A 26,377-nucleotide genomic window follows, 5' to 3' on the forward strand; every position below is an offset into this window, starting at 1 on the left:
TTCACGATTTCCATTTTTGGAGACTTACATGTTCTCTCTGTTCTTCTTTTTAAATTTCTTTTTATCAATTTGTCTATTCTATCTTTGGCAATCACTCACTCTTTCCATTTCCTCTTATTTCTTATCTTTCATTTTTCTTTTTCATTGCTTAATTACGTACTCACTTGTTATTTTTCACACAATATTCACCGCCTAATGATCTATCACGTCCTCCCCTTAAATCTTTTCCATCTGTGGTCCAGAGATTTCCCATCATTCTGACAAAGTTTGTTCACTAACTTATTTTGATAATCTTGATGGTCATTCATATTTGAACTATTGTGATAATTTACTTTAGTCTAATGACTCCTAAAAGAGAGCTTAAATTTCTTTGGAATGTTCAATATTTACATTTTAGTGAAACTGTTCTGCAGACTTTGAGGTGACGCAGATAAAATATATGAACGCGTGAGACTTTTTTCCATTGTGGCGTTTCTACTTTTAGAGTTTCAGTCCCTGTCTGTCCACTGTAAATATCCGCACACGGAGACAAATATCTGAGCATACACAGACGGTCGCAGCCTGGCATCGGTGTCTCATTCCTCAGTACGATTCTCAGGCCTTCTGGCTAGGAGCTGATGACCTGCTGGCTCTGGTCTGCTGCAGCCGCACTGCCTTCTATGTCCAAATGCATCATCTCCATCCATAAACTCTGGCTCATTCACTCTCCATTTCTGCCTCCTGTCCTACACTGGAGGATTAAAATAATGCTGAACTTTAGGCTGGGTGGCCATGGTTAAAGTTTAAATATACAGGAGTTCTGCTCCTGTAGAGTTTTAAATCAGAACTGCAGGACAGAGACCTCTGCCCATCAGATGTCATTCAGGCTAAAAATATTCCTGTTTAATCTCAGTTAGCTCAATTAGTTGTTTGATTGCAGAAAGAATTTCTAAATGATGTATTTAAACAAAAACACATTGAACAATCAAAGACAAGGCTCTCGACTGGAGACACAAAACACTACCAAGTAATAAATATGAGGTATGAAAACTTCTAACAGCTAATGACATACAGCTTACTCACATCTTAAACTCAGGACTGAGTCTTTATGATGGACAAGCCCAAGTATAATTATATCACCAGACAGTAATGACTTCTCAGTAAGCTGCATATGATACAAATCATAATTATGTCGGCATTCTCTCTTTTTTAATCTGGGAGATAAATAAAGTTGGAGAAGTTGTTCTGTGTGAATAATTTCTTTGGTCACAAAGATGAGTACAAAACAGCATTCTTCACTTTCATGACAGAAACAGGAAGCATGCTCTTTGACAAAGTGAAACCGTTATGCAGACTTTGAGCAGTGAAATGTTTTTCATCTCAAAGCCTGTTTTGAACTCTGGCAGCTCTGTGTTGATTGCTGATTGGAGAGGCTGCAGTGGCCGAACATAACTCAATTTTAAGGCTTTTATTTTTTTCTATATTTGTGTTATTTTTTCCATCTAATTGCTGCATTTTAAGAGGGAATCAATGCACAGACTCCTGTGGTCAGAAGTTATTTTTTAATTACAAAAAGCATGCATGATGAGCTTAAAACTCAAAAGGATTGTGCAATAGGAACATAAATCAGAGACAGATGAAAAACTCATAAAACAAATCCAAAGTTATATCTGTTGTTTTTCTTCTTTCCCTGTCACTGGGCTCTCAGAGCCACCACATTAAATATGAGATGATATCACCGTGTTGGTGTCGTTCCTACAACATCATGAAAATGTCAGTGCTCCAAGGTCGTCCCTGCAACTGATCATTCATGTTGTTTTAACTCAAGAAGAAAGCATGGTCAAAGGAGAGGTTTCATTGTCTCCAACTCTTTCTATGGAAAAGTCACTGTAGTGCACAAGCTTTCTAAAACCCGGTGGGAAAACCCAAACCGCAATCTTTTCTGAAAGCAGTTCAAGTAGTTTTGTTTCACAAACCTAACCAAACTGCAACTGAAAACTGGAAATAATTCTTTATACCAAACTGAGTCAACCAAGTCTGAAGGAAATAAATGATCATTTCCTGTGATCGCACTCAAGACAAGAACCCTAATTTTTCTAAATAAATCATTAGCATGGATAAGTGAAACCAATGTGGATGTGAGTTAAACTAAAAAATTTTCTACACGCCTGAAAAGAGCAAGCCCTCTGGTTAAAAAAAAAAAAAGGCCAGTTGTATAAAATCCTTGCGTCATGGACTGCTGTCACACACGGGACTGTGGATTGCTTGGAGCCCAAATGCAGGACGCAGGAGACAGAAGTGAACATGAGCTGAACTGTTAATGGTGTTGAATCCAAAAGCCCAAAAACAGAGATTGAAGGCAGGAGACTTTCAAGAAATACTAGAAACCACAGAACTAAGAAACACACAGCTACTTTTAAAGACATAAAGACAAACACAAAGATGAGACTGTTAGAAGGAACTGAATGAAACCACTGGTGAAATCACTAAATATAAACCTAAAGTCATCAGAAACTAAAGCTAAGAACTGAAGTCACAAACAACAAGGCTCATACAGACAAGGGGAAACAAACAGTATTATTAACAGAAAACTAAATACTGACTAAGCAATGTATACAGAAGCCAATGAAAACCCAGAAGAGTGATGGACTAATAAAAACTCAAAACCGGGTTTAACGCTGAGACGTCCAGACAAGGATGAAGGCAGTCGTTTTATCACCTGTATGCTATGAGTGTGAGGATGTCTCTGCAGTCGGTGTGAGCTCAGTGCCAGTGGTGTCGTCTGGCTTCAGCAGAATGTTTTCCAGATGGAAAACCTTCATCTCTCCCACAGGAAACGAAGAAAAGCTTTACTAAAAAGCAAAAAGCTACACCTGAGGCTCTGGACAGGATCACAATTAAGCCAACTGTTCATGTCTGTGTGTGAATGTGCGCTTGTGGTTTATCTCTGGAGGTTAAAGTGAGACAGAAAGATCTGGAACAGCGCCCAGATAACTTCAACATAACTATCAAGTTCAAATTCATTTTACTTTTATTTATGTAGCACAAGGTCTCAACAACCATCGGCTCAAGGGACAATATTACAGAGAGAACCCCAAGTATCAGAACAGCCCTTAGTGACAGTAGTGAGGAAGAACACGCTTTCAACAGGAAGAAACATGGAGGCTCTGACTCATCAAATCAGAGACTAATGTCATCCCACGGCCCCTCTTACAACCAGGACTTTCACTACAAGATTATTACAGTCAAAAGGATTTGTGACAAAAATATTTTGATATGCATAAAAACAATCAAAAATACTTCATGATAAACAATTCATGATAATACATTACTTTATGATAAACAATATTTGCATTTAATGCTATGTTTTGAGAATGGCATGGTTTTGTTTGGTGGTAATATAAACCCTGATGATGGTGGTGGTAATAAATGGCACATCAAATGAGAAAATGTGGACACATCTGCCTACATCTGGCTGTATTAATGCTCAGAAAATTACATTAAACAAACTGGAAGAAATTTCCAGCTTTTATTAGTAATAATATTGGACTTGTAGCCTTGTAAAACTGCCATAAATTCATATTTCATATCAAACCCTGACAGCATCTGGAAGTTTTCAGTGATACATAAAAATGACCTTAAAGTGCAACAATAAGTGATGAGCAGTAGTTTTGCGTTGAATGGTGAATCAATATAATGCATGAAATCAGAAGCATGTTCAGCTCACACACTGGGAAACTAATCATTTAAGGTCATCGGTGTTGTGGTTCATCTGAATTCAAGCTACATTCGCTTGAATTCAGATTTTCAGATACATTCGCGCATTACACATCCAGATAAAAAAATTGTTGCCTAAATTACTGCAAAATGGAAAGATCTTAAAAACAAGATTACATAAGGTGCATGTCCTGTTATCAAAGAAGCAGCAAAGATTCTTACTATAAAAATTCCAGTCCAAAGTTTACAAAAATAACACTCCAGAAACTTGAAAAAAATTATGTGTAAAGAGTCATACAAGAATGTGCCATTTAAAGGAAAAGTGTCTTTTTAAATGTTCAGCAAGGATGGATGGATGTTCGTGGGTGTCAAACACATTTTACATCTTGGGCCACAAACATCCCGCTGTGACCTCAAGTGAGCTGGACCAATCACACTACATGAAAAATGTGTAAAGTTGCAGGAAACGTTCTGCAAGTTCATTCAGTTCAGAATGTCAGTACACACTGTCCTGTGATTACAAAATATAAAGTTGGGGGGTTTTTTTATCATATCATTTTTTATACTGTGAACTCACTGTAAAAGCAAACAAAAAACACATATTTCTATAGTAGATAGTGAAAAAACAGGAACTTTAATGTCATTTAATTTTGTATTTAACAGATAATTAATCTGGTGTAGTATTAATGGCAAATAGGGGTGAGGCACAGTCTTTATCAATCAGCAGTTAAAACGTTTAACTGATTGGAGTCTTTGCTGGGCTGAGTCAGCCAGATAATTCATATCTGTATTCTACATGCTAAATGCCGTTTTGCACTAACTTAAATCTTTTTCTCATACATGGCATATAACAGCATCACAGCGAGGGGCGGTAAAAGTTTGACATTGATTTGGGGCTTTCAGTGTTGATTTTGTCATTTTTTCATGAGACTTCACAAGAGCAATGGCTAATGCATAACCAGTTGCGTCTTGTAATGGACTGTGGTGGTTTGGAACCAAATGCATGAGGTTGGAGGCACAAGTATAGTCCAAAGATGCCGACAGAAATTCAATAACACAGGGGATAAGGAACGCTGCAGAGAGGGGATATGGTGTGCAAAAAAACATAACAGGCACTGTGACAAAGACTAAGTGGAAGAAAAAAATATTTATATACAGAGGGATAGGCCAACAGGAGAAATGAAGACAATCAGGACAATTAGGGGAGACAGGCAGGAAGCAAAACTAACACGCGAAACAAAAGAAAACACATTTTCTGAGTCTTTGAAACAAGTCAGAGGGAGGCACATGGAAATTGGGAAATATGGGAAATGTTGAGGAAAATATGACTTAGAATAACAGACAAGGGTTAATCCACAACCTTCAACTTATTACTAGAAACTGAAATGTGAAAACAGCAAGAGATTTAATAAAATATCATAAGAATGATAAGAAATCATAGATAGATAGATAGATAGATAGATAGATAGATAGATAGATAGATAGATAGATAGATAGATAGATAGATAGATAGATAGATAGATAGATAGATAGATAGATAGATAGAAGGAAAAGGAAATGTTTAATAAGGGCTTTATTATTGATCAGACATTGATCAGAGCATCAAACTGGATTACAGGGTAAGTCTTACTCTTAAATCGAAGCGATTAGTCCCTAAATCTGAACAAACAGCAAGTAAAAACAAATCTAAACTGTGACTTCATAGTCTTGTGATTTACATCCCCCCACTTAAACTCTCTTTAAAACAAGTTATATAAACATTGGTTACAACTTCATAGCAGTCATCCAAACAACGTTTACAGCTGTACCAGATATTTTCTGGTGGGCTGAGGAGCATTTCTGCTCTGTTGACTGTTGGGATTAGTCAACAGCACATGACAGGAAACATCACAACTGGCCCCTACAAACTGTATGCTTTATGCTTGCATCCCATAGACCAGGGGTCAGCAACCTTTAACACCCGAAGAGCCACTTGGACCCGGTTTCCACGCAAAAGAAAACACTGGGAGCCGCAAATACTTTTTGAAATCTAAAATGAAGATAACACTGTATATATTGTTTTTTACCTTTATGCTTTGTGTGAACAACTAAAGTAAGTAAGTAAAGTTTATTTATTAAGCGCTTTTCACAGACAGGCAGTCACAAAGCGCTGTACACAAATATTAAAATAAACAATACAATCAATAGACATTATACACAATGTAAAAGATCAAATGTAAATAATGTAAAGAATATAAAATACGTAGATCAACAAAAGGCTTGTTTGAACAGAAAGGTTTTTAACTGCTTTTTAAAAGAATCCACAGAGCAACTAAGGTGTGTTGCTTATGAAATCCATGAAGTGCTACAGAGAAAATTACATTTTAGTTATGTAATGAACACATTTTGAACTCTTAAAGAAATATAACAAAAGGAAAGACACCCAGCTGAACTAAAATGATCCATGTAGCAAACAAAAACTGTTGTGAGCCGCCACCTTTTTAAAAAGTAATTGGAAAAAAAAAGCACTATGCCGCTAAAAAAAAATAGATATTTGCAAAATTCTGCCTAAATATCTATTTTACCTGGTTAATGTGTGTGGCGGGGCGTGGTCTGCAGTGCCGCTGAATGGGAGTCGGACGCACCTGAGCGGCACCCGCAATCGCCTCGCCGCCTTAAAGTCTGTTCTCTCTCTGCTGTTGTGTTGTCGGGTTGTGAGCTGAAAAGCTACAGCCGGCTGTATGCGTACATCAACCGTGTGTGAAAAGTGGTCAATAAAGAGATGCTGAAAAGCATGTCCATGCAAACATCGTCGGGTCTGCCGTGATATGTTTACAATGAGACTTCTGGTCCCAAACCTCTGCGCACAGCGTCTGCAAATCGGGGCTTTCATCTTTACGCAGGACTGTAAGCTGTCATCTGTGAGGCGTGAGCGGTGTTTGTTTTTAACATAGTTCACGGTGGAGAACAGCTGCCGACATAATGTGGATCCGAAGATCCATAATTGGCCTACCTGGGGTTGAAAGTCTCGATAAATGCACGGCGTTTCAAGGGTACACGGCTTTCATGAGTGTGACGCTTATTTTGAGCGATGAAAAAATATATATATATATATATATATATATATATATATATATATATATATATATATATATAATTTTATTTTTATATTTCAAAATCACAACAATCTTCCAATATAGAACTACAAGTTTTTTTTAAAAAAGAACTAAACACAAATAAAATGCACTTCAGCTAAATACTTCTAATTTATTTTCCCAAACCATGCGGAGCCGCAGTATAAGGACTAAAGAGCCGCATGCGGCTCCGGAGCCGCGGGTTGCCGACCCCTGCCATAGACCCACAAGGACACCTCTTTTTTTCTCTGCAAGGTAGACATGGACACAGTGTAATGTGCAATGATCAAGTAAAGAGAGAGAGCTCTTTCATGTTTTTCTATGACACATAAAGGTATTCATTTCAAACTCTGCGATATCTTTGTATTTCTTTATTTAAGAGTAAGATCTGAGTGAAACAGGCCTGGACAGGTAGGGAAAAATATGTTGCAACAGTTAACAACTGCCAGCAACCTCCTGCAACTATTTGCCAAGTGGTTGTGGAATACACAGTTTTTTCCTACAACCAGGGCTCCTGGTTCCCGAGGGATCACCAACTGGTGTCTAGGCTTCAGGGACTGGGGCTTTAGTAGTTGATTGCACCGTGGCTGACACCAAACCTTAACAACCACTCACCACTGATTGGGGAATATGCGTCTTTCCCTTTCAACTAGTGGTTTCCAGATGGTTGCAAATCAGTCTCTCGGCCTGTGTGACTGGGGCCTAAGCTGCTTTTTTTGTGCTTGGCCTTGTACATTTGTATGTGATTTGAATGGTGAGTTTTTGAAGGTAAATCCATGGCTATAGCACACTTTGGAAGCTTTATGTTTAGGTAAGCTGATAAGGAACTGGCACAATTTTCATCCCAGTATACAGAGTCTCACTGTGTGCAGATAAAATTTTAATGTTAAGTAAATGACACATACATGTGGTTATGGATAGTGACTCTGGCTCCCTTTAGATATCCATCCATCCATCCATCCATCCATCCATCCATCCATCCATCATAGGAACTTATCCCAGCTGTAATAGCGCAGTTGTAATGTATTTGCTAATAAACGACTAATGTCACTCTTGTTCTTTTCTTCTAAATTTCTATATGGACTGTGGCCACAATAGTCATAATAGGAAAATCTGATACAGCCTGCCTGTTGGTTTGGATTAACAGAGCGGCCTGGGATGGAGCCACATTCCCATTTTGAATTATTGTTTCAGGCCATCCCTGTGTGCAATACACAGTATTTACTAGCTGTTTATAGAGTTATATAAATGTAACAGTATTTATGTTGTATGTGATTCCACTTGTCATGATAAACACAATTTGTTATCCATGTATGTGTGACACTGTATTGGCTCAATGGCGCCCTCTCTCAGAGATGGTGGACAAAAGCCAGTTCACAAGAGATGTGTGTTATGGGCACAACTAGTGTACAGTAATGTATGTGTCCACTATATGAATCTGTAAATGATTTAACTGTTAGTAAGAAGAGTTTAAGTGGACTGCTGAGCTTTTAAAGTGCTAACAAATCTATATAACAGAATAATACACTCGCTAAGCTAAGTGCAAAGATTCTGAGCTTCTGTAGCGAGCTGCCCATAATGAGCCAAATATCGGACCAGGACATATTCTGACTCTATCCAGGTACACATTTACATATTATTTTATTTGTTATATTATTCCAGATGCACATCTTCACATTAGTGTGTTTTATTATTGGCCATAATGATAATATTATACGTTATATTTTATAGCCAATGTCGAAGCTTTGCCAGTTCATGAGATGAGAGATGTGCCTGAGGCAGCGCCAACCTGCCTGAACGAGACATATTCTGATCTTATCCAGGTACACGCTTTCATAGTTCTGTATTTGTTATATTACTTGCCACAACATTATTTGTTATATTATTAGACAGTGTTGAATCTTTGGCACTTCAACAGAGACGTGCCTGAGAATGAAAGGTTTGAGCTAGTCTGCATGACCAGAACATATTCTCTTCTTATTATAGATTTTCTATCCATTAGCAAAGATTGTTATGACATGTTGTTTTTTCAGATGACTTTGGACAACAGGACATCATCCTGTGGATTGTGAAGTTCTGCTTCAAAGACTTTGGCTCATGGCTCAGCATTTTTGTTTTTGTTGTCACCATCTTGGTGTTTTCACCTATGACAGGCAGCTGACAGACAAGACTGTGAAACCACACACTAGTCGGTCAACGGACATTAGCCAGACAGCATGTCTTCCTTTCTGATTTTTAAAATGTCAATAATTTACAAAACTCACTTAATGTTTTATTCATTGTGATAATTATGCTGACCAGAAGTGGGCAATATTACCCCAAGATAACATGGCAATATCATAAAATACTCAGTAGTACTGAGGCCCTGTGAGGGGCATTTGAGGGTCTTTCAAACTTTTATTTGGACACTGGCTGCCTTTTCACTCATTTTCAGTCCAGTCCTTGCACGTGACCATTTTCACAGGAATGTTTTGGGGGTTTTTTGGTTTTTCTTGTCTGCTGGGCCACTTAACACTGACCTATGAATAACCGAAGCATAAAAGGGCACCTCACTCAGGGGATGAGCCACTGTTGTGTCTACTCATAACAGACAACTCAGCACAGACCCAAACAGTTTCTTTACACTCTGTTTGTCTCATTCGCAGCCTGTCACGAAAACATGTCATTTGTTCCCATTTCTTAGTTGAATCTATGAAAAATGTCAATAGCACAGTTTGACGGGCATAAAATAGATTTCTACACAAACAAAATGATTCCCAAAGAGCTATTATTAAAAAACTTGGCATATCTCAACATGGTATGCAGTGTGTCGGAAACCAGACAAGTGGAGGGCAAACAAAGAAGTGGTACGCCTAAAAATCTATCTACAGCAGATGAAGAGTATGTGAAAGTCATGTCCTTAACAAATAGGAAAATATCCAGCAAAGACCTGACACAGGAACTGAGAGATGCATGCCTTCAGTTGATCCACCTACTGTTCACTGGAGCTTCATCAGAAATGGACTCAGTGGAAGGGTGGCTGTCAAGAAACCATTGTTAAGGAAGGAAAACAGGAGGGAAAGCTGAGGTATGCCAAATTATACAAGAAATGTACTGAGCATCAGTGGCAGCAGATCTTATGGAGTGAGGAATCCAAATTTAAAGTTTTGGTTTTAAATCGTAAATATCTGCAGACATCTGTAAAACACGGTAGAGGATCTGTCATGGTTTGTAACTACATTTCATTCAGTGGTGTTGGGGATCTTCTCAAAATTGATGCAATTATGAGGACAGAAAAGTACCATCAGATTTGATCCCACATAACAGCTTAATTTTTCAGCATGACAAAGATCCCAAACACACTGTCAATGAAGTAAAAGCATAACTTTAAAAAACCTCATTAGTCATGGATTGTTCCTCCCCAGAGTCCGGACCTCAACATCATTAAAACAGAGTGGGATCATCTTGACAGAACGGAGCAAAAGGCAGCCAACATCTAAAGAAGAAACTGGAGTTTCCCCAAGACTATTCCAGAAAACTACTTAAAGAAATTACAAGAAAGCTGAGAAAGCTGACTAAGAGATTTCAGGCTGTGTTGAAGAATAAAGAAGGTACCAAATATTGACATTCAAGTATCTTAGAATTGTACAAACTCTGTTTTTGCACCTATATTCCATTTCCTTCCAAAAATGGAAATGAGGAGTGACCCAAAACTTTAGTGAGCACAGCAGATCATTGATTCCAGTATGGGCAGCATGCATCGCTCAAAAAGTAGACATCCTCTTCAGTTTGTTCACAATTTACTCTGCGATTCATCAAGATGTTATAAAGAAACAGATATTTTTACTTCATCCTAATTCATACAATAAATCTACTTGCTTTTAAAACCAAGTAGTGAAAAAACAAGGGAAGTGTGTGGCATGATTTCAGGGACAGTGTGGAGCCAATAATGGTTTCCGGATATTCTCTTAAACCTGGTTGTTACTCGCTTGTTTAAAGCTCATTATTAAAGAAAGGGTCCTGGAATGCAGCCGTGATTACAAGCAATAACTGTGAGGTCAGAAAATAAGCTCCATGGCGTCACGCTGGACTCCTCTGAGCAACAAGAAAACACACACTCAAACGCCCATTAAAAAAATAGCAGAGCAGGCATACCGTTCTGAGAAAAGGAAAAGCCTTTTTTTTCTCAAGCACCTGCAGCATTCAGCTCAAATACTCACCTGTGTCACTCAGGTTCCTAATCCTCCTCTGAGTCAGCTGAAGGGGTGGGAGAATTTCAAGAAGTCTTACCTTCATCTTGTGATGAAGCAGATATGGGAACAGATGAGACAGGATTAGAGAGCACAGTGTGCCAAGACCGGGAAGTGAACCCCGCAACTCTGTTGGAGGAGCTGGGAATTTAAGCCAGTGTCTAGCCACAACAGATACAGAACAGACCCATGCAAAAGACTGAATCCCTAAACCTGGTCCAGTGGATTTCTTATGTTCTCTGGTCACTTGTATTGTTTCTCATATGCCTATAAAAAGAGAAAAAAAGTCTTTCTTGATGTTAAAGAGGAGGATAAGTGGGCCAGCCAACTATGCATATATCTCTGTATCACTATGAAGTCATAGAGAGGGAGTAGACTTAGTATGGTCATCTCAGGCACACAGCTCTGGCTGTGAGCTCTGATGCTCCACCTTTCTGCTGTACAAACCTTCTCTTTACCCAGATCAGCCAATCAGAACTAAATTAGCTTAATGGAAAAGGAGACTTTTAAAAAAAAGAGACAACCACAGTCTCTTCTGTTACATATTATATCTCTGTTCAGAGTTCTTTGAGTGCATCGCTTAAAATGTTTCAGCTAAAAGTGCTTGTTTCAGACAGCGGACGAACTGAGAGCCAGGATAAGATTAAGAAGGATTATTGCTGAAATAATCTAGTTGTTATCCACTGCATACTAAACTATAAATACACCGTATACTAATCCAGCTAATATGGTTGAAACAGTAACATTATCCCTCCACTCAAATCAGATTGTGGTATGACAGCAAAAGCAGACGCAGACAGGCGGCGGTTTCCACTGCTTCCACAGAGAATGAAGGACCAGTCAGAGTTTCTCTTACAAAGTGACAAACATGGAAGAAATGTGCAGATCAGATTGTAACAAAGGAATTAAATGCATCTGACTTTGCGTTCCACTTTCTGCTTACAGGGAGTGCAGAATTATTAGGCAAATGAGTATTTTGTCCACATCATCCTCTTCATGCATGTTGTCTTACTCCAAGCTGTATAGGCTCGAAAGCCTACTACCAATTAAGCATATTAGGTGATGTGCATCTCTGTAATGAGAAGGGGTGTGGTCTAATGACATCAACACCCTATATCAGGTGTGCATAATTATTAGGCAACTTCCTTTCCTTTGGCAAAATGGGTCAAAAGAAGGACTTGACAGGCTCAGAAAAGTCAAAAATAGTGAGATATCTTGCAGAGGGATGCAGCAGTCTTAAAATTGCAAAGCTTCTGAAGCGTGATCATCGAACAATCAAGCGTTTCATTCAAAATAGTCAACAGGGTCGCAAGAAGCGTGTGGAAAACCAAGGCGCAAAATAACTGCCCATGAACTGAGAAAAGTCAAGCGTGCAGCTGCCAAGATGCCACTTGCCACCAGTTTGGCCATATTTCAGAGCTGCAACATCACTGGAGTGCCCAAAAGCACAAGGTGTGCAATACTCAGAGACATGGCCAAGGTAAGAAAGGCTGAAAGACGACCACCACTGAACAAGACACACAAGCTGAAACGTCAAGACTGGGCCAAGAAATATCTCAAGACTGATTTTTCTAAGGTTTTATGGACTGATGAAATGAGAGTGAGTCTTGATGGGCCAGATGGATGGGCCCGTGGCTGGATTGGTAAAGGGCAGAGAGCTCCAGTCCGACTCAGACGCCAGCAAGGTGGAGGTGGAGTACTGGTTTGGGCTGGTATCATCAAAGATGAGCTTGTGGGGCCTTTTCGGGTTGAGGATGGAGTCAAGCTCAACTCCCAGTCCTACTGCCAGTTTCTGGAAGACACCTTCTTCAAGCAGTGGTACAGGAAGAAGTCTGCATCCTTCAAGAAAAACATGATTTTCATGCAGGACAATGCTCCATCACACGCGTCCAAGTACTCCACAGCGTGGCTGGCAAGAAAGGGTATAAAAGAAGAAAAACTAATGACATGGCCTCCTTGTTCACCTGATCTGAACCCCATTGAGAACCTGTGGTCCATCATCAAATGTGAGATTTACAAGGAGGGAAAACAGTACACCTCTCTGAACAGTGTCTGGGAGGCTGTGGTTGCTGCTGCACGCAATGTTGATGGTGAACAGATCAAAACACTGACAGAATCCATGGATGGCAGGCTTTTGAGTGTCCTTGCAAAGAAAGGTGGCTATATTGGTCGCTGATTTGTTTTTGTTTTGTTTTGAATGTCAGAAATGTATATTTGTGAATGTGGAGATGTTATATTGGTTTCACTGGTAAAATAAATAATTGAAATGGGTATATATTTGTTTTTTGTTAAGTTGCCTAATAATTATGCACAGTAATAGTCACCTGCACACACAGATATCCCCCTAAAATAGCTAAAACTAAAAACAAACTAAAAATTACTTCCAAAAACTTTCAGCTTTGATATTAATGAGTTTTTTGGGTTCATTGAGAACATGGTTGTTCAATAATAAAATTATTCCTCAAAAATACAACTTGCCTAATAATTCTGCACTCCCTGTATTTGGTTGCAACGTAGTGCTCCATGTACATAAACTAGCACAATGTAAGCAGCATGTTAAGTCATTTATGTGCATGTAAACTGCTTTGCTGCATGGTAAGCAAAGCATGTAAGACACGAGCATCAAAGCAGGAGGTTGAGAGTCTGAGTCACCCTTGAGTTTTCTTTCTTCTTTGTCTTTCTTCTATTTTTCGATTCAACACTGAAACGTTTGCTGGTAATTGTCACAGTCTGCTGTTTTCTACATGCCTCAACATTTTATCCTAAAAGAATCTGATGGGAAGTATCTGTAGGAGATTTTGGGGACTAAAGATGCTGTGTAGGGAAATGAACATCTCAACCAAATTTCACAGCACTCAGTCCAACAGATGCTTCAGTCTGTAACAAAATTATGACCCGACATTCGAGCATTTTACAGAGGCTTAAAACACTCCTACCCTCTCGGTGTTTGATTATGTTATTATTATGTAATTATGCTGACCTCCAAACATGATGTGTTTGTGGTCTTCATCATCAGCTGAAAGGATTATGCAGTCATCTGAAAAGCAGCCAAAAAACTGTTACCTTTGTGACCTTTGCATCTTTTGTTTAATTTTCTTAGCACCACAAATTAAATTCCTCTGAACCCCAGAGCACTGAACTGGACAACAATCAGGTGCACAAATAAAGCTCAAAGTATCTGCATAGATAAGCGAGTACAGCTGTGTCATTTCTGTTTGTCAGTTGGATGAACTGAGCAAAACGCTGCAACAGATTCTCACTCATCCGCTCCGCCTAATCACAGAAAAGCACACCAGCACAGTCAGGCCACGACTTCACGGTGGTCTGAGTTATCTGAGGGGAGACACGAAGAGCAGCAGAGACCAGTGATCAGATGTGTCACCCGGCGAACTTTCCATCCTCTCAGTGCGTTTATGTGTGGGCAGATAAACAAACACACATACAGAGATGCTGATATGAAATCAGCCTTTCGCTTCACTGCTGTGCTGGAGCATCTGAGAAAACTCCGAGCTGAGATCAGACCACAGAGTGGAGAGGTTTGATCTCTGTTTTTTTATTTCAGTTGAAATAAAATAAAGCTGCTGAATCCTGCACTGCTTCTGTTTTGCTTAAATAAAGTCTGTTCTGATTTAATGATTTTCAGTGTCTCACTGGAAGCTCCAGAACCTCTTTTTGCACACATCTTTGCACACAGCACTGACTACGAAAAAGACTTTAAGACTGTTCTTGCCCATTCATTTTCTGTCTAATGTAGATATCAGAAGAAAAACTCTTTATTTAGGAGCCATATCAAACCTCGAATGACCTGCTTAAAGAGTAAAACTATATTTTAAATTGTTTTTGAAATCTGAGGCAGTTCCCATCATCAGATTCGTTTGCAGAGTAAACATTAGCAGACCTGCAGCAGGCATCTTTCCACAAAGCTGCGCATCCACACGCCTGTGCAGAATGTTGTTACTTATTGCTGTATTTCCTCTGAAACAGCCCACATAAAACCACAGATTTAATGATCCTGATACTGCAAAATATGCTGATTGTGTTGTGGTAATTTGTCTTATTTTCCACTGTACTTGTTGACAACTTTTGGTTACAGAGAAAGAGATAGAGGCCAGTGTCAGGCAAGTGGAAGTTGGCTGCTTAGAATCAACAGTTAAACTGTGTTTTATAACACTAAAAAGAAATATGAATGATTAGTTTTGCAGACAAACAGCTTTGATTCGAGCTACAGAGGGTATGTATGTCTGAAAGCCTGCAGAATCAGTGATAGTGTTATAACAACTTCTTCTTAAGACGATGTCTCCCCAAACTCGTCCACAGCACTGTCAGGCTACAAAATAGTCATTTATCATTCTGAAGGTGAGTTATAAATAATTTACGCTACACATTTCAGCTCACAGGGGGCTCCTTTATCATTGCTTTTTAGTCTATTAATCATAATGTTGGAAATGGTGACATCATTTAGCAGAAAAGTGATTTGTACGTGTTGATTTTTAACATAAACCACAGGTTAGTTACCATGGAGATTTACCCAGGTAACAGCTGCATCACCTTTGTGGGTGGCTCGCTAAACCTCAAATCCTGCTTAGCAGCACAGGCCTCTGGACAAAGAGTTTCCCCGTGTCCAACATACTAACAAACTGCACACTGAAACTAGTCTGGGTTCAGCTTTTTCCCAATCAAATCCGGTAAAAATGATTTACCTGCAACTGTTCTGTGGTTGGTTTGCTTCCTCTTGCAACACAAGCATTTTAATTTGGGTCAAATCAGCCCACGAACTCTCCCAACATCATCCACAGGCTGAGCATGTGCTGCGTGGGACGTGGCACATACATTTTTTGTGATCAGAACCCAAACGGAAATCAGGGTGGTGCTAAAACCTGTACACAGCAGTTTCACTTTCACTGTGTCCTCAAACAAATTCACATCAAAGGATTCCAACTAAAGCTCTTTAAACGAAACTCTTATGATTAAAGCTACATTCAGCTGCTCCCTTATTTGCAAGAGGTCAGCCCGGCAGATAGCTTTGCATGTTTGATTTGGCAGATTTTTACAGTGGGTGACCTTCCTGATGCAACCCCAAAAGCATTTGGGTCTCCTCCCAGAATCAAACCAAGGACCATTTGTTGTCAGATGAACGCGTGAACTGCTACAGTAAAGAGCCAGAAGCTACATTTATCAAAGCTGTTTTGGTTATAATTTGATATACATTTTGAGGGAAAATTTTCCATGCATGAAAAAGAATAAAAAAGTTGTTTTATTCCCACAAATTATTAAGTGTATGCATGTGTAGTTGACACATAAAGGCTATACATCTCTCATGCATGTAAATAAATCATAAATCAACAGCTGTGGTGTATCAATGATATCTGATCCATGAGTGATTAATATTTTCATGTTTTCTTTATAGTTAACATGGTTTTTAACCATCCAGGCCGTTTCAAATTAACCACCTTGCAACCGCTCTGACTAATCTTCTACCCCATCTGAGAATCCAAGAACCCTGATATACCAATACTGACAATTTTGCATTAATAGCGACTGCTCTAAGGCCTTCAGCTTTATTAGACACTGAGAGTTTGAGTCGGTTCAGCAGCTACAAAGTAGATATGAAAACTAAACACAACTTTGATCAGGCCTCAAACAGACATCAGAGTTTCTACACTACAAAGACAAAAAAATCAGTCCCTGTTATATATTATGTTTTATTATTATGTAAAGACTCTAATTCCTAGAGAAAGACATTAACTGAGAAAAACTGAAGAGAAAACTGCTGAATGAATTCACCAGCTAAAAAGGTTCAGACTGGAAAAGAATTAAAAGAGTTGTTCACAAGCAGCATAACTGCAATCACAGTGGAGCTTCATATAACTCATAGCTGAGCTCACAGGCGCACAAACGTAATCACACCACAGGCATCAAACTTGCCCTTTTGGTTGCCTCTGGGGTCTCTAAGGTGCTCGTGCAGGTGATGATGTAGTCGGGATAGACGGTGGACCAGCCACTCTCTGTACAGTTCCTGCTGAGGTTGCCTGAAATAAAACAGACTGGTTTTAGAGCCTTCCAGAACTGAACCAATAACCTGACTAGTAAATTTCATGAAATCTAACATCAGTGCTGCATATGAATATACAATGCCCAGATTTTTTTTAAAGCTTCAGTGATATTTGTCCACAGATTTTAGATTTGGATAACTGGAATAACAATTAAATCCAGTATAGTTTATATAGCACCAGTGTAGTCAGACTCACAGCAGCAGATGCCTGGACAGACAAAACCAAAGTAGAGATGTTTGTTCATAATCAGAGCGCCACATTTGGAGAAAACCAAACACACCATGTCAGCACAAACACCTCATTCCAACTGTCAGCACGGTGGTGGACGGCTCATGATTTGGGCTTGTTTTGCAGACACGGGTCCTGGGCACTCACTGAGTCAGCATGATGATGACTCATGTCTGCTTTTACCCTCTCACACGGCTCTCATCAGAGGCAGGCACATTCAGTAGGCCTCAGTGAGGACTTTTGATACTGAGCAGCTTCTGTTCTCGTCTGTGGTGCTGATTGTGATGCTCATCTATTAATGATGTGTGTTTCTGCAGGGGCAGCGGGAGGAGGATAAACCAGCCGCTCACTACTGAAGGAAATCACAGAGGGTCGGACAAATGGCGTCAGCCGCTGTGCAAATGATTAGAAACATTAACAGAAACAGCTCAAGAAGCTCTGGATGGAGAGGAGAGAAGAGTCACAAGTGTTACGACCCGGCTCAAAAGCCGCAACATAAAAAAGGAGATGAATATCAGAGTGTAGGCGAGAAGAGGTTTTATCTTAAAATGGAATACCAGGTTAGCTAAAATGGCTAGTGCCACCAAGGCAAAAACAAGTGAGCTCTCCGGAAAGCTTGCCTCAGGTATGCTTTTATCCACACCTGACTAGGTGTGGCCAATTAGCACCAGCTGAACACATTAAGATGATTAGGGGCTGCAGAGGGACGTAACAACAAGTCAAAGTGAGAAATGGCAGAAAGTTCAAAAAGAAAGAGGTCAAAGAAGGAGAGAAGCAGGAGTTCTGTTATATTGAAAATAAGTAATAAAGAATTTCAACTGCAGTAAAAGCCTCACAAACATCTTTTCACTTAATCTTACTTAATCACTCCTTCTTATTAGTGTTCAGATTGGTGGCATTTGAGTGAATCCACTGGATAGAAGACAGCTGACTTTTGTTTTTCAAGTATTTGTGGGACGATATACTATGTATATGCTATATACTGTGTATTTAAGAAAGCTTGTTTGGCACAGGAATGTGTAATTCTGTGGGAAACACTATTATTGTTTTTAGGAATATATTTATTATTATTAAAATGTCAGTGACTTCAAAGCTTACATTTTAAATCAAAGTTAACATTTTCCAAAAAATAATTTGTTTTCACAACACATATGGGACATTTGTGGCGCTAGTTAATACATGTAGTGATATATGATATATATCAGGTGTTTTTATCTGTCAAATATTAAAATTTCACAAGATAAATTACTATAAAATTACAAGATTAGTGTAGAAACTCTGTAAAACAATACAGTAACACTAGAAATGACAGTATTACTGAAAATTACTGTAAGAAATTGCAGCATCACTACATGTTTACTGTAGGACTTTATTACTGTAAAATAATACAGTAAAGATTTAATGCAACACTAGGTTTGTAGCATTATCCTGTAAAAAAAACTAAACTTAAAAAAGGATTATTTTTCTGTATCAGAATTAAATAAGATGAAGATTTCAAAGTTTTTCAGCACACAGAAACTAAAATATAATAAATAATAAAATGTTGAGTATGTCACTGTTTTTCAAAGTGCATAAACTGCTGAGCAGTGCTGAGCCCTCAGACTTTGTGTGGCGGGGTCATACTAAGTGTCAACTGTCTTAAAATGTTTTAAATGTTGAGGGAAGTTGAAACTTCCTTTAACTGAAATTCTGTAAAATTTCCAGATCACAGTTCTGTTTTTTTCACCAAGTCAAGACCAAGTGTGTGTGTGTGTGTGTGTGTGTGTGTGTGTGTGTGTGTGTGTGTGTGTTAACAAAGATGATTGAAGGGCAGCAGGAGGAAGTGTGTGTCTGAGAAGAAGCTCACCGTTCTTGTGAAAAAACAGCAGGAAGGGGGTGGGGCAGCGTAAGGTCAGCACATCGCCGACCGCTGCACTCGGCCAACATGAAACGTTGTCCCACTCGCCGTGACATCCTGGACAGACACATACAGAGATACACACACACACACACGCAGACATCAGAAGTGTGAACTTGCCTGCACAGAACTTCCTGTTTGGCTGAGCGACCTCTTTGGAGCTTCTGTGCAAGCTGCTGATTGAACATGGACAATAAATCCAGCCCACATGAAAGCAGCCTGTGAGGTTTGGACATTTAGCTTTACTGCTCAGCCAGGAGGGACTCCAAAGACATTCACTTGAAACTCTGAAGGCCTTTTAATAGTTAAGTTTAAAGTAAATGTAGCCTGATGAAGCCTGAGAGTAACTAATGCTGGTACTGTCCTTTAACATCAAACACACATGCGTATCTACAGACCAGCGTGAGAAAAAGCTCACAGCCTGAAAGCTGAGACCACACAGATTAAACACATTTTTATTATCTCTGTGCTCAAACATTCACACACGACCGTTCACAAACAACAGAACAGCCTCTGTATGTCTGTGCGTCAGTCTTTGGTCACTCGTGTTGTGGTTTCACACAGAAATCCTCATAATATAAGTCGTGAACATCTGGAGACTCTACTGATGCCGATTGTGTGCAGCAGTCCTTCAAGCCTTTCATTCTCTGAGTTTTTTGACTTGCTGAAAAACAAGAGATAAAAAACAAAGCTGCTTCGTCAGGCAGCTTAAGCATCACACAGAGGTTTGTGTGCAGGCATATCCATGGTGTCAGTTTGTATTTTACCATCGCTTTTTACACATTTGAATTAATGTGTATTTTTCCATCAGGGTTACTACTCAAAAAAGTAATGCATTACCTTACTTTATCTCTATCTTGTTAGACGTAATTTGTGACAGAAGGATAACAGGCCTCCAACTCGCACTGGAGCAGTTCACAGCCAAGTGTGAAGCAGCAGGAATGAAAATCAGCACCACCAAATCTGGAGACAGAAACGAGTAGAGTGCCCACTCTGGCTCATTCTGGGATGAGTTCCTGTTGGTGCTGCAGTGATGCAGATGCTGTACCGGTCCGTTGTGGTGAAGAGAGAGCTGAGTGAAAAGTGAAGCTCTCAATTTACCGGTTAGTCCACGTCCCCACCTTGACCTATGGTCACGAGCGACCGAAAGAATGAGACTACAGATACAAGTGGCGGAAATGAGCTTCCTCCGAAGGTTGGCTGGCCTCTCCCTTAGAGATAGGGTGAGAAGTTCAGCCATCCGGGAGGAGCTGCTGCTCCTCCACATCTAAAATGAGCCAGTTGAGGTGGTTCAGGCATCTGACGAGGATGCCTCCCGGGCGCCTCCCGGGTGAGGTGTTCCGGGCATGTCCCACCGGGAGGAGGCCCCGGGGCAGACCCAGGACACGCTGGAGAGATTATATCTCTCGGCTGGCCTGGGAACACCTTGGTGTTCTACCAGACAAGTTAGAGGGCGTGGCTAGGAAGAAGGAGGTCTGGGCTTCTCTGCTTAGGCTGCTGCCCCTGCGACCCGGCCCCGGATAAGCGGAAGAAGATGGATGGAGGGATGGATAGCAGCAAGAGTAGAAAGGGAAAGTTTACAAGATGGGGAAACCTGCTAAGATGTATCTTTTAGAGACTGTGGCCCTCCTAAAATTCTCACTGGGAATGACCAATTGGACAAGATTGGAAATGAGTACATCGAAGGGATGGCTCAGGTTGAGCTGTTGGGAGACAAACATAGAGAGACAGGACTGAGATGGTTTGGACATGTGCAGAGGAGGGATCGTGCATATATTGGACAAAGATTGTTGATTGTGAAGCTGCCAGGCAGGAGGAAAAGAGGAAAACCTCAGTGGAGATTCATGGACGTAGTGAAGGAGGACATGCAAAGGGTTGGTTTGACAGAGGAGGATGTTGCTGTGGTGACCTCTAAACTTCCATTCTAATGAGGGCATATTAGAGATGTGGAAAAATGAAGTCTTCAAGTCTGACTGCTCAACGCTTTTGTTATTTGCTACATGCAAGTCACACAGTTTACACTTTGCCTTCACGTTTTTATCCTTTCTTGATAAAAAATAAATGATTTTTAAATCATCTGATTGTAGCCCAAGTGCAGAAAAGAGGTGTGTTTGATTTCTCTTCGATCCACCCTCCAAGCAGGTAACTGAAGAGGCTTTTTTAGCCTTTATAGCGAGCATTTGAGTACGTGTAAATGTGTGTACATTTGTGGAGTGTTTGATCTCACAAGGTAAATAGCTCAGTGTTGCAACACCGTCTGAAATAGTGTCCAGAGACACCCACCACTTCACATCAACTGACCTTGCTTCAAATGATCTCATTCAGTGCACTCACACACACACACACACACACACACACACACACACACACACACACACACACACACACACTCACACACACTCAAACACTCACACACACACACACACACTCACACACACACTTTTCCTTACTTGATATGGATCTAAATAATTTTCCGAGGCCTAACATTCAGTGATGCTCTTACAGCAGATTATTTTGTGTCTGCTCCTGCACACGCAGCAGACTTAACGTAAAATACTTCGGACGGGGATTTCCAAACACTTGCTGGTGTGTGTTTCAGTGCGTGCGTACCTGCATGAGTGGAAAGGTTCTGCTGCAGCTGTGTCTGACAGTCACTCTTTGCTTTCTGCATTTCCCAGTAGAACTGGCAGGGAGAAAACATTCCGTTAACCTGTCGGGATGAAGGGAAATAAATATTATGAATATTATCTCCAAAATGAACAAACCTCCTGCGTCAGGCTCTTTGTCTCAGGTTGTGCTGTGCACGCTGGTGTTTGACATACGTGCTCCAGTTTTCTGGAGTAAAGTTCATGTTTCTGCGATCTGCTCTCCTTTCACTCCTATCTGCAGCTTTCAGGGGGAGGATTTAGGCAGTTCCCTTCAGAATGTAAATCCAGGCTCTTACCGTTATTTTGGATTTTTTATTTCACTGTTAAATTACTATTTTTACATTACACAATACTTGAAGTATGTCAGGTGGCAGCATGAAATTCCCGATGTCGACTGTAAAACACAGCAGTGACGATTTGTGAATACAAAAAAGAACTGAAGCAGGTTAGGTTCCTGTTAGAGATCAGTGTGTTGAAATAATCAATTCTCCATAAAACATAAAATAAAATAAAATTTGTGGAGGATCCCCCAGAGGTCTCTGCAGATAGCAGGGAGTTTCTATAATCTTTGTCTTTCCCTGAAGAGTATCAGTAATGAATCCAGATTCTCAGAGGCAACTTTGGTCCTTAATTTTATTTTATGTTGGCTGCAAACAGTTTCACAACAGTTTTATTGTTTTAAAATCATTAATATCATTCTAATTTGTGAATCAAATTTGCACATACTCCTGTTTTTGTATTTATTTTTTTACTCTCAGAGCGTTAGAGCCCACCAAGGCTACAGCTGAAAGAATAACAACAAAACTCTTTAAGACACATATTTAATGAAGCACTTGAGGTGTGATACTGATACACCTTTTAGCTTACAGTCAACATATTTGTTAGTTTTCTTTCCTGACCTGACCAAACTTTATTAAAGTTCACACACAATCTTACACCATCCTGGTAGTAAACTGCTTTACAGCACCTTTCCTCTCGCACCCACTCACTCTGCTGATTTGTCTGCAGCAGCTGTGTTACTTTCAGCCTGTATTGTGTGTGTGTGTGTGTGTGTGTGTGTGTGTGTGTGTGTGTGTGTGTGTGTGTGTAACCTCTCTGTATATTGTTTTATTTTATTTTATAATCTTAGTACATTCTTCCATGTTTGTGATTGGTTAGATGCTGTCACCACAACCTTTTCAAGTGAACACACTTGTAGTTAAATTGGGAAATCCTGGGTCAACTTAGGAAAGCTTTGTGTGACCACTTATCTTGATTGTCAGTGTTAGGATTAGTGTGAGTGAGTCCAGATGAAAGAAGGATACCCAGAGTATGTTGAACAGCCTGTTCAAAAAACCAAAGTGTTGCAAAGTGACCCAGAGACCTCAAGCTGATTGAAATGTTGTGGTGAGTGCTGTTCATGAACAAATTAACACAAACTTCAATTAAATGAAGTGACGCTGTGAAGAAGTGTAGGCCCAAATTCTCCCACAACCATGTGAGAAACTGATAAAGTCCCACAGAAAGCGATTAATTAAAGTTATTGCTCCTAAAGGAGGTTCTACAAGCTAGAAACCTATTCAATCACAGGGTGTAATTAGCTTATCACAGGACTGCACAGAGGCCTGTGAGAACTTTCTTTTTCAAACGATTATAAGACTGACTCCTCGGGTTGGGAGCGTGTGGTGGTTGGATCGATACAGCACAGTATTGTGATATTTTGCGTGATGATATTGTATTAATAAAGGGACACCGAATATTGATACTTTATTACATAAAAATAGTACAAACAAGAGGCTCATGCAATGCAACAAAATTAGATATGTCCATCAAGCAAACTTATATTAAAACAGCTTAACCCAAAAACCATCCAACAATGGACCCACTTAGCTTGACAAAGCTACCTCCAAATTCTGAGTAAGCTAATGGAGTAAAAATAAAACAGCAACCTCCTTGCATCTACAAAAAAAACAAAAAAAACAAAAAACAAACAGGGGCTGTTTGGTGATTATATTGAGTTTGTGATGACTAAATTGTTGCCCAGAGCTTAAGCGTTTTGCACATTCATGACTACTTTTGATCGGAAGGCAATTGCAGTCGTCTGATAGGAGGCAACCTTTCTAAAGACAGTCACAGTGTGACTTGAGCTGAGTGCAATTACTCTCAGAGTGATCATTTGCAGTGGAAAGATTTATTTGAAGAGCTCCAGACAGGTTTAAAAATTCATCACAGCACAGAAACAGCATTAGTGAAGGTTACAAATGACCTTCTTATGGCCTCTGACAGTGGACTCATCTCTGTGCTTGTCCTGCTAGACCTCACCGCAGCATTTGACACTGTTATTTATAATATTTTATCACAGCAATAAGGGCATGCCGTAGGTATTAAAGGTACTGGTACATCTATCTAATAGACTCCAATTTGCTCATCTAAATGGAGAGTCCTTTTCACACACTGAGGTTAATTATGGAGTTCCACAGGGTTCCATGCTAGGACCAATTCTATATATTTTAAAGACCAGCGGTCCCCAACCTTTTTTGCACCACGGACCGGTTTAATATCAAACAATATTTCCACAGACCGGCCTTTAAGGTGTCGCAGATAAATACAACAAAATAAAATGATACGACCGAGACAAAAACTGCAGTATTTTGTAAAAATAATAATAAACGCAAATTCACTGTGTAATTGTGTAACTTTATTAGCAGCGTCCTCCTGAAATGTGCTGACAACATTGAGAGTAACATCCTCCTCTCTGGCCCTTAATGCTCTCTGGTGGCTATGGTAATGCGTAAATATTTCTTTCAAAATAAGACACACAACTACAAAGACCCAGGGAAACCGAGTTAACATAAATTTCACACCCGAGCGGCCCAGTACCAAATAACCGGTATCGGTCCGTGGCCCTGGGGTTGGGGACCGCTGCTATAGATGCTTCCCTTAGGCAGTATCATTAGAAGGCATAGGATACATTTTTATTGCTATGCAGATGATACCCAACTCTATCTATCCATGAAGCCAGATAACACACATCAATTAGTTAAACTGCATAAATGTCTTGAAGACATAAAGACCTGAATGACCTCTAATTTTCTACTTCTAAATTCAGAAATACAGTATCTAACCAGATTCTTACTCTGGATGGCATTATGTTTTTGATCAGGATGTATTAAACAAACATGCAGGACTGCTTGCATTTGTGCAGTAACTTAAAACATTTTTTTTTTTTTAAAAACATCCTGTTGCAAAGTGATGCTGAAAAACTAGTTCGTGCATTTAGTACTTCTAGGCTAGACTATTGGAATTTATTATTATCAGGCTGTCTTATAAACTCCCATTTAGCCATTAGTTGTTATTAATCTCTGGCTCTCTTCCACAGCACGTCTTTTGTCCTGTTTTCCCCCATCGACCCCAATCAGTCGTGGCACATAGCTGCCCATTCTGGAGCCTGGCTCTGTCGGAGGTATGTAGGGTCTTTACCCTGCAGTATAAAGCACCTTGAGGTAATGCTGAGTGAGGGTGATGCTACTGCAACTCATCCAGGTAAGACTAAAATCAAAAGACTCAATAAGGGTTAATATATTAAGGGGAAAGTTAAATTTTAGCTAAACTTTCAAGAAAAAAATAACAAATTTAAGCAGTTATGATATTAACTACAAATTGGAAATAGATTTATATATTTGAAAAGTATTTAGTTGCAGTTTTTATCAATTTAATAAAATATATCAGCACAAAGAGGCACTTATGCTTATAAAGAATGGAATGAGCGCCATATCCTAAATTTTTCCCATAACAAATACCCTAACTTATTAAATAATAAAAACAATAGCAGTAAACATAAACTGAGTAAAACCGACTCTTTAAACTGAACTGAGAACCATCTATTGCAGAAAGAATAAAAGAAATCTGCTGAGCGATTGAAAATGCAGAGGTTTATATTTGCTCCACAGAAGCTACCTTTGAAAACAGATTTCAATCCAAACCTCATTAATTAGCCTCACCTCGCTCGTACTGACTGTACCGAATCAAGTGCTACCGAATGAGAACCATAACCCAAATTTTCCTGCTGCCACCATCAAACCATACCCTCATATGTGTGAGTGTGTGTGCTGGTACAGCTGATGGTAACCATGGACACACACTCAAACAGACTGTACACAAAGGGCAACGTGAACAAAGAAAAACACTCAAACAGAACAAGTTCATGTGTCAACTTGATTCACTGATATACCGCGAATGTGCGTGTGTGTTGGGAGGTCTGTTTACACTTAGATTTATGGTCACTCTCCACAGTGTTTCAGATCTGTCAGTCTGTTTATACACACACACACACACACACACACACACACACTAAAATTTCTTTAGCCAAAAACCTGACCATGATATCATTCTTATCATGCTCACCATTCAAACATCACTTTCCTTCTGTCTTTAAGTGACCAACCAAAGGAGAGACTCAGACTTCAAACAACACTTCCACACGTGTAGACACAGAGACCTCAAATAAGATGAACGATCACTTGAGCTGATTCCA

At 39.7% G+C, this 26,377-nt stretch overlaps 1 protein-coding gene across 2 annotated transcripts in view; it reads right to left on the bottom strand.

The window, feature by feature from the left end:
• LOC116320882 (vasoactive intestinal polypeptide receptor 2-like) overlaps positions 1-26,377 on the bottom strand; it is a 52,199-nt gene that overhangs the window by 19,918 nt on the left and 5,904 nt on the right. For both annotated transcript variants that reach the window (XM_039617773.1, XM_031740611.2), the window contains exons 2-4: positions 21,827-21,926; positions 19,166-19,273; positions 16,964-17,067 (exon numbers count right to left, since the gene is read on the bottom strand). In XM_039617773.1, the coding sequence (XP_039473707.1) occupies positions 16,964-17,067; positions 19,166-19,273; positions 21,827-21,926 (312 nt within the window). The remainder of the gene's footprint in view (positions 1-16,963; positions 17,068-19,165; positions 19,274-21,826; positions 21,927-26,377) is intronic.

Source organism: Oreochromis aureus, linkage group 9 (genome assembly GCF_013358895.1).
Source record: "Oreochromis aureus strain Israel breed Guangdong linkage group 9, ZZ_aureus, whole genome shotgun sequence".
NCBI lineage: Eukaryota > Metazoa > Chordata > Actinopteri > Cichliformes > Cichlidae > Oreochromis > Oreochromis aureus.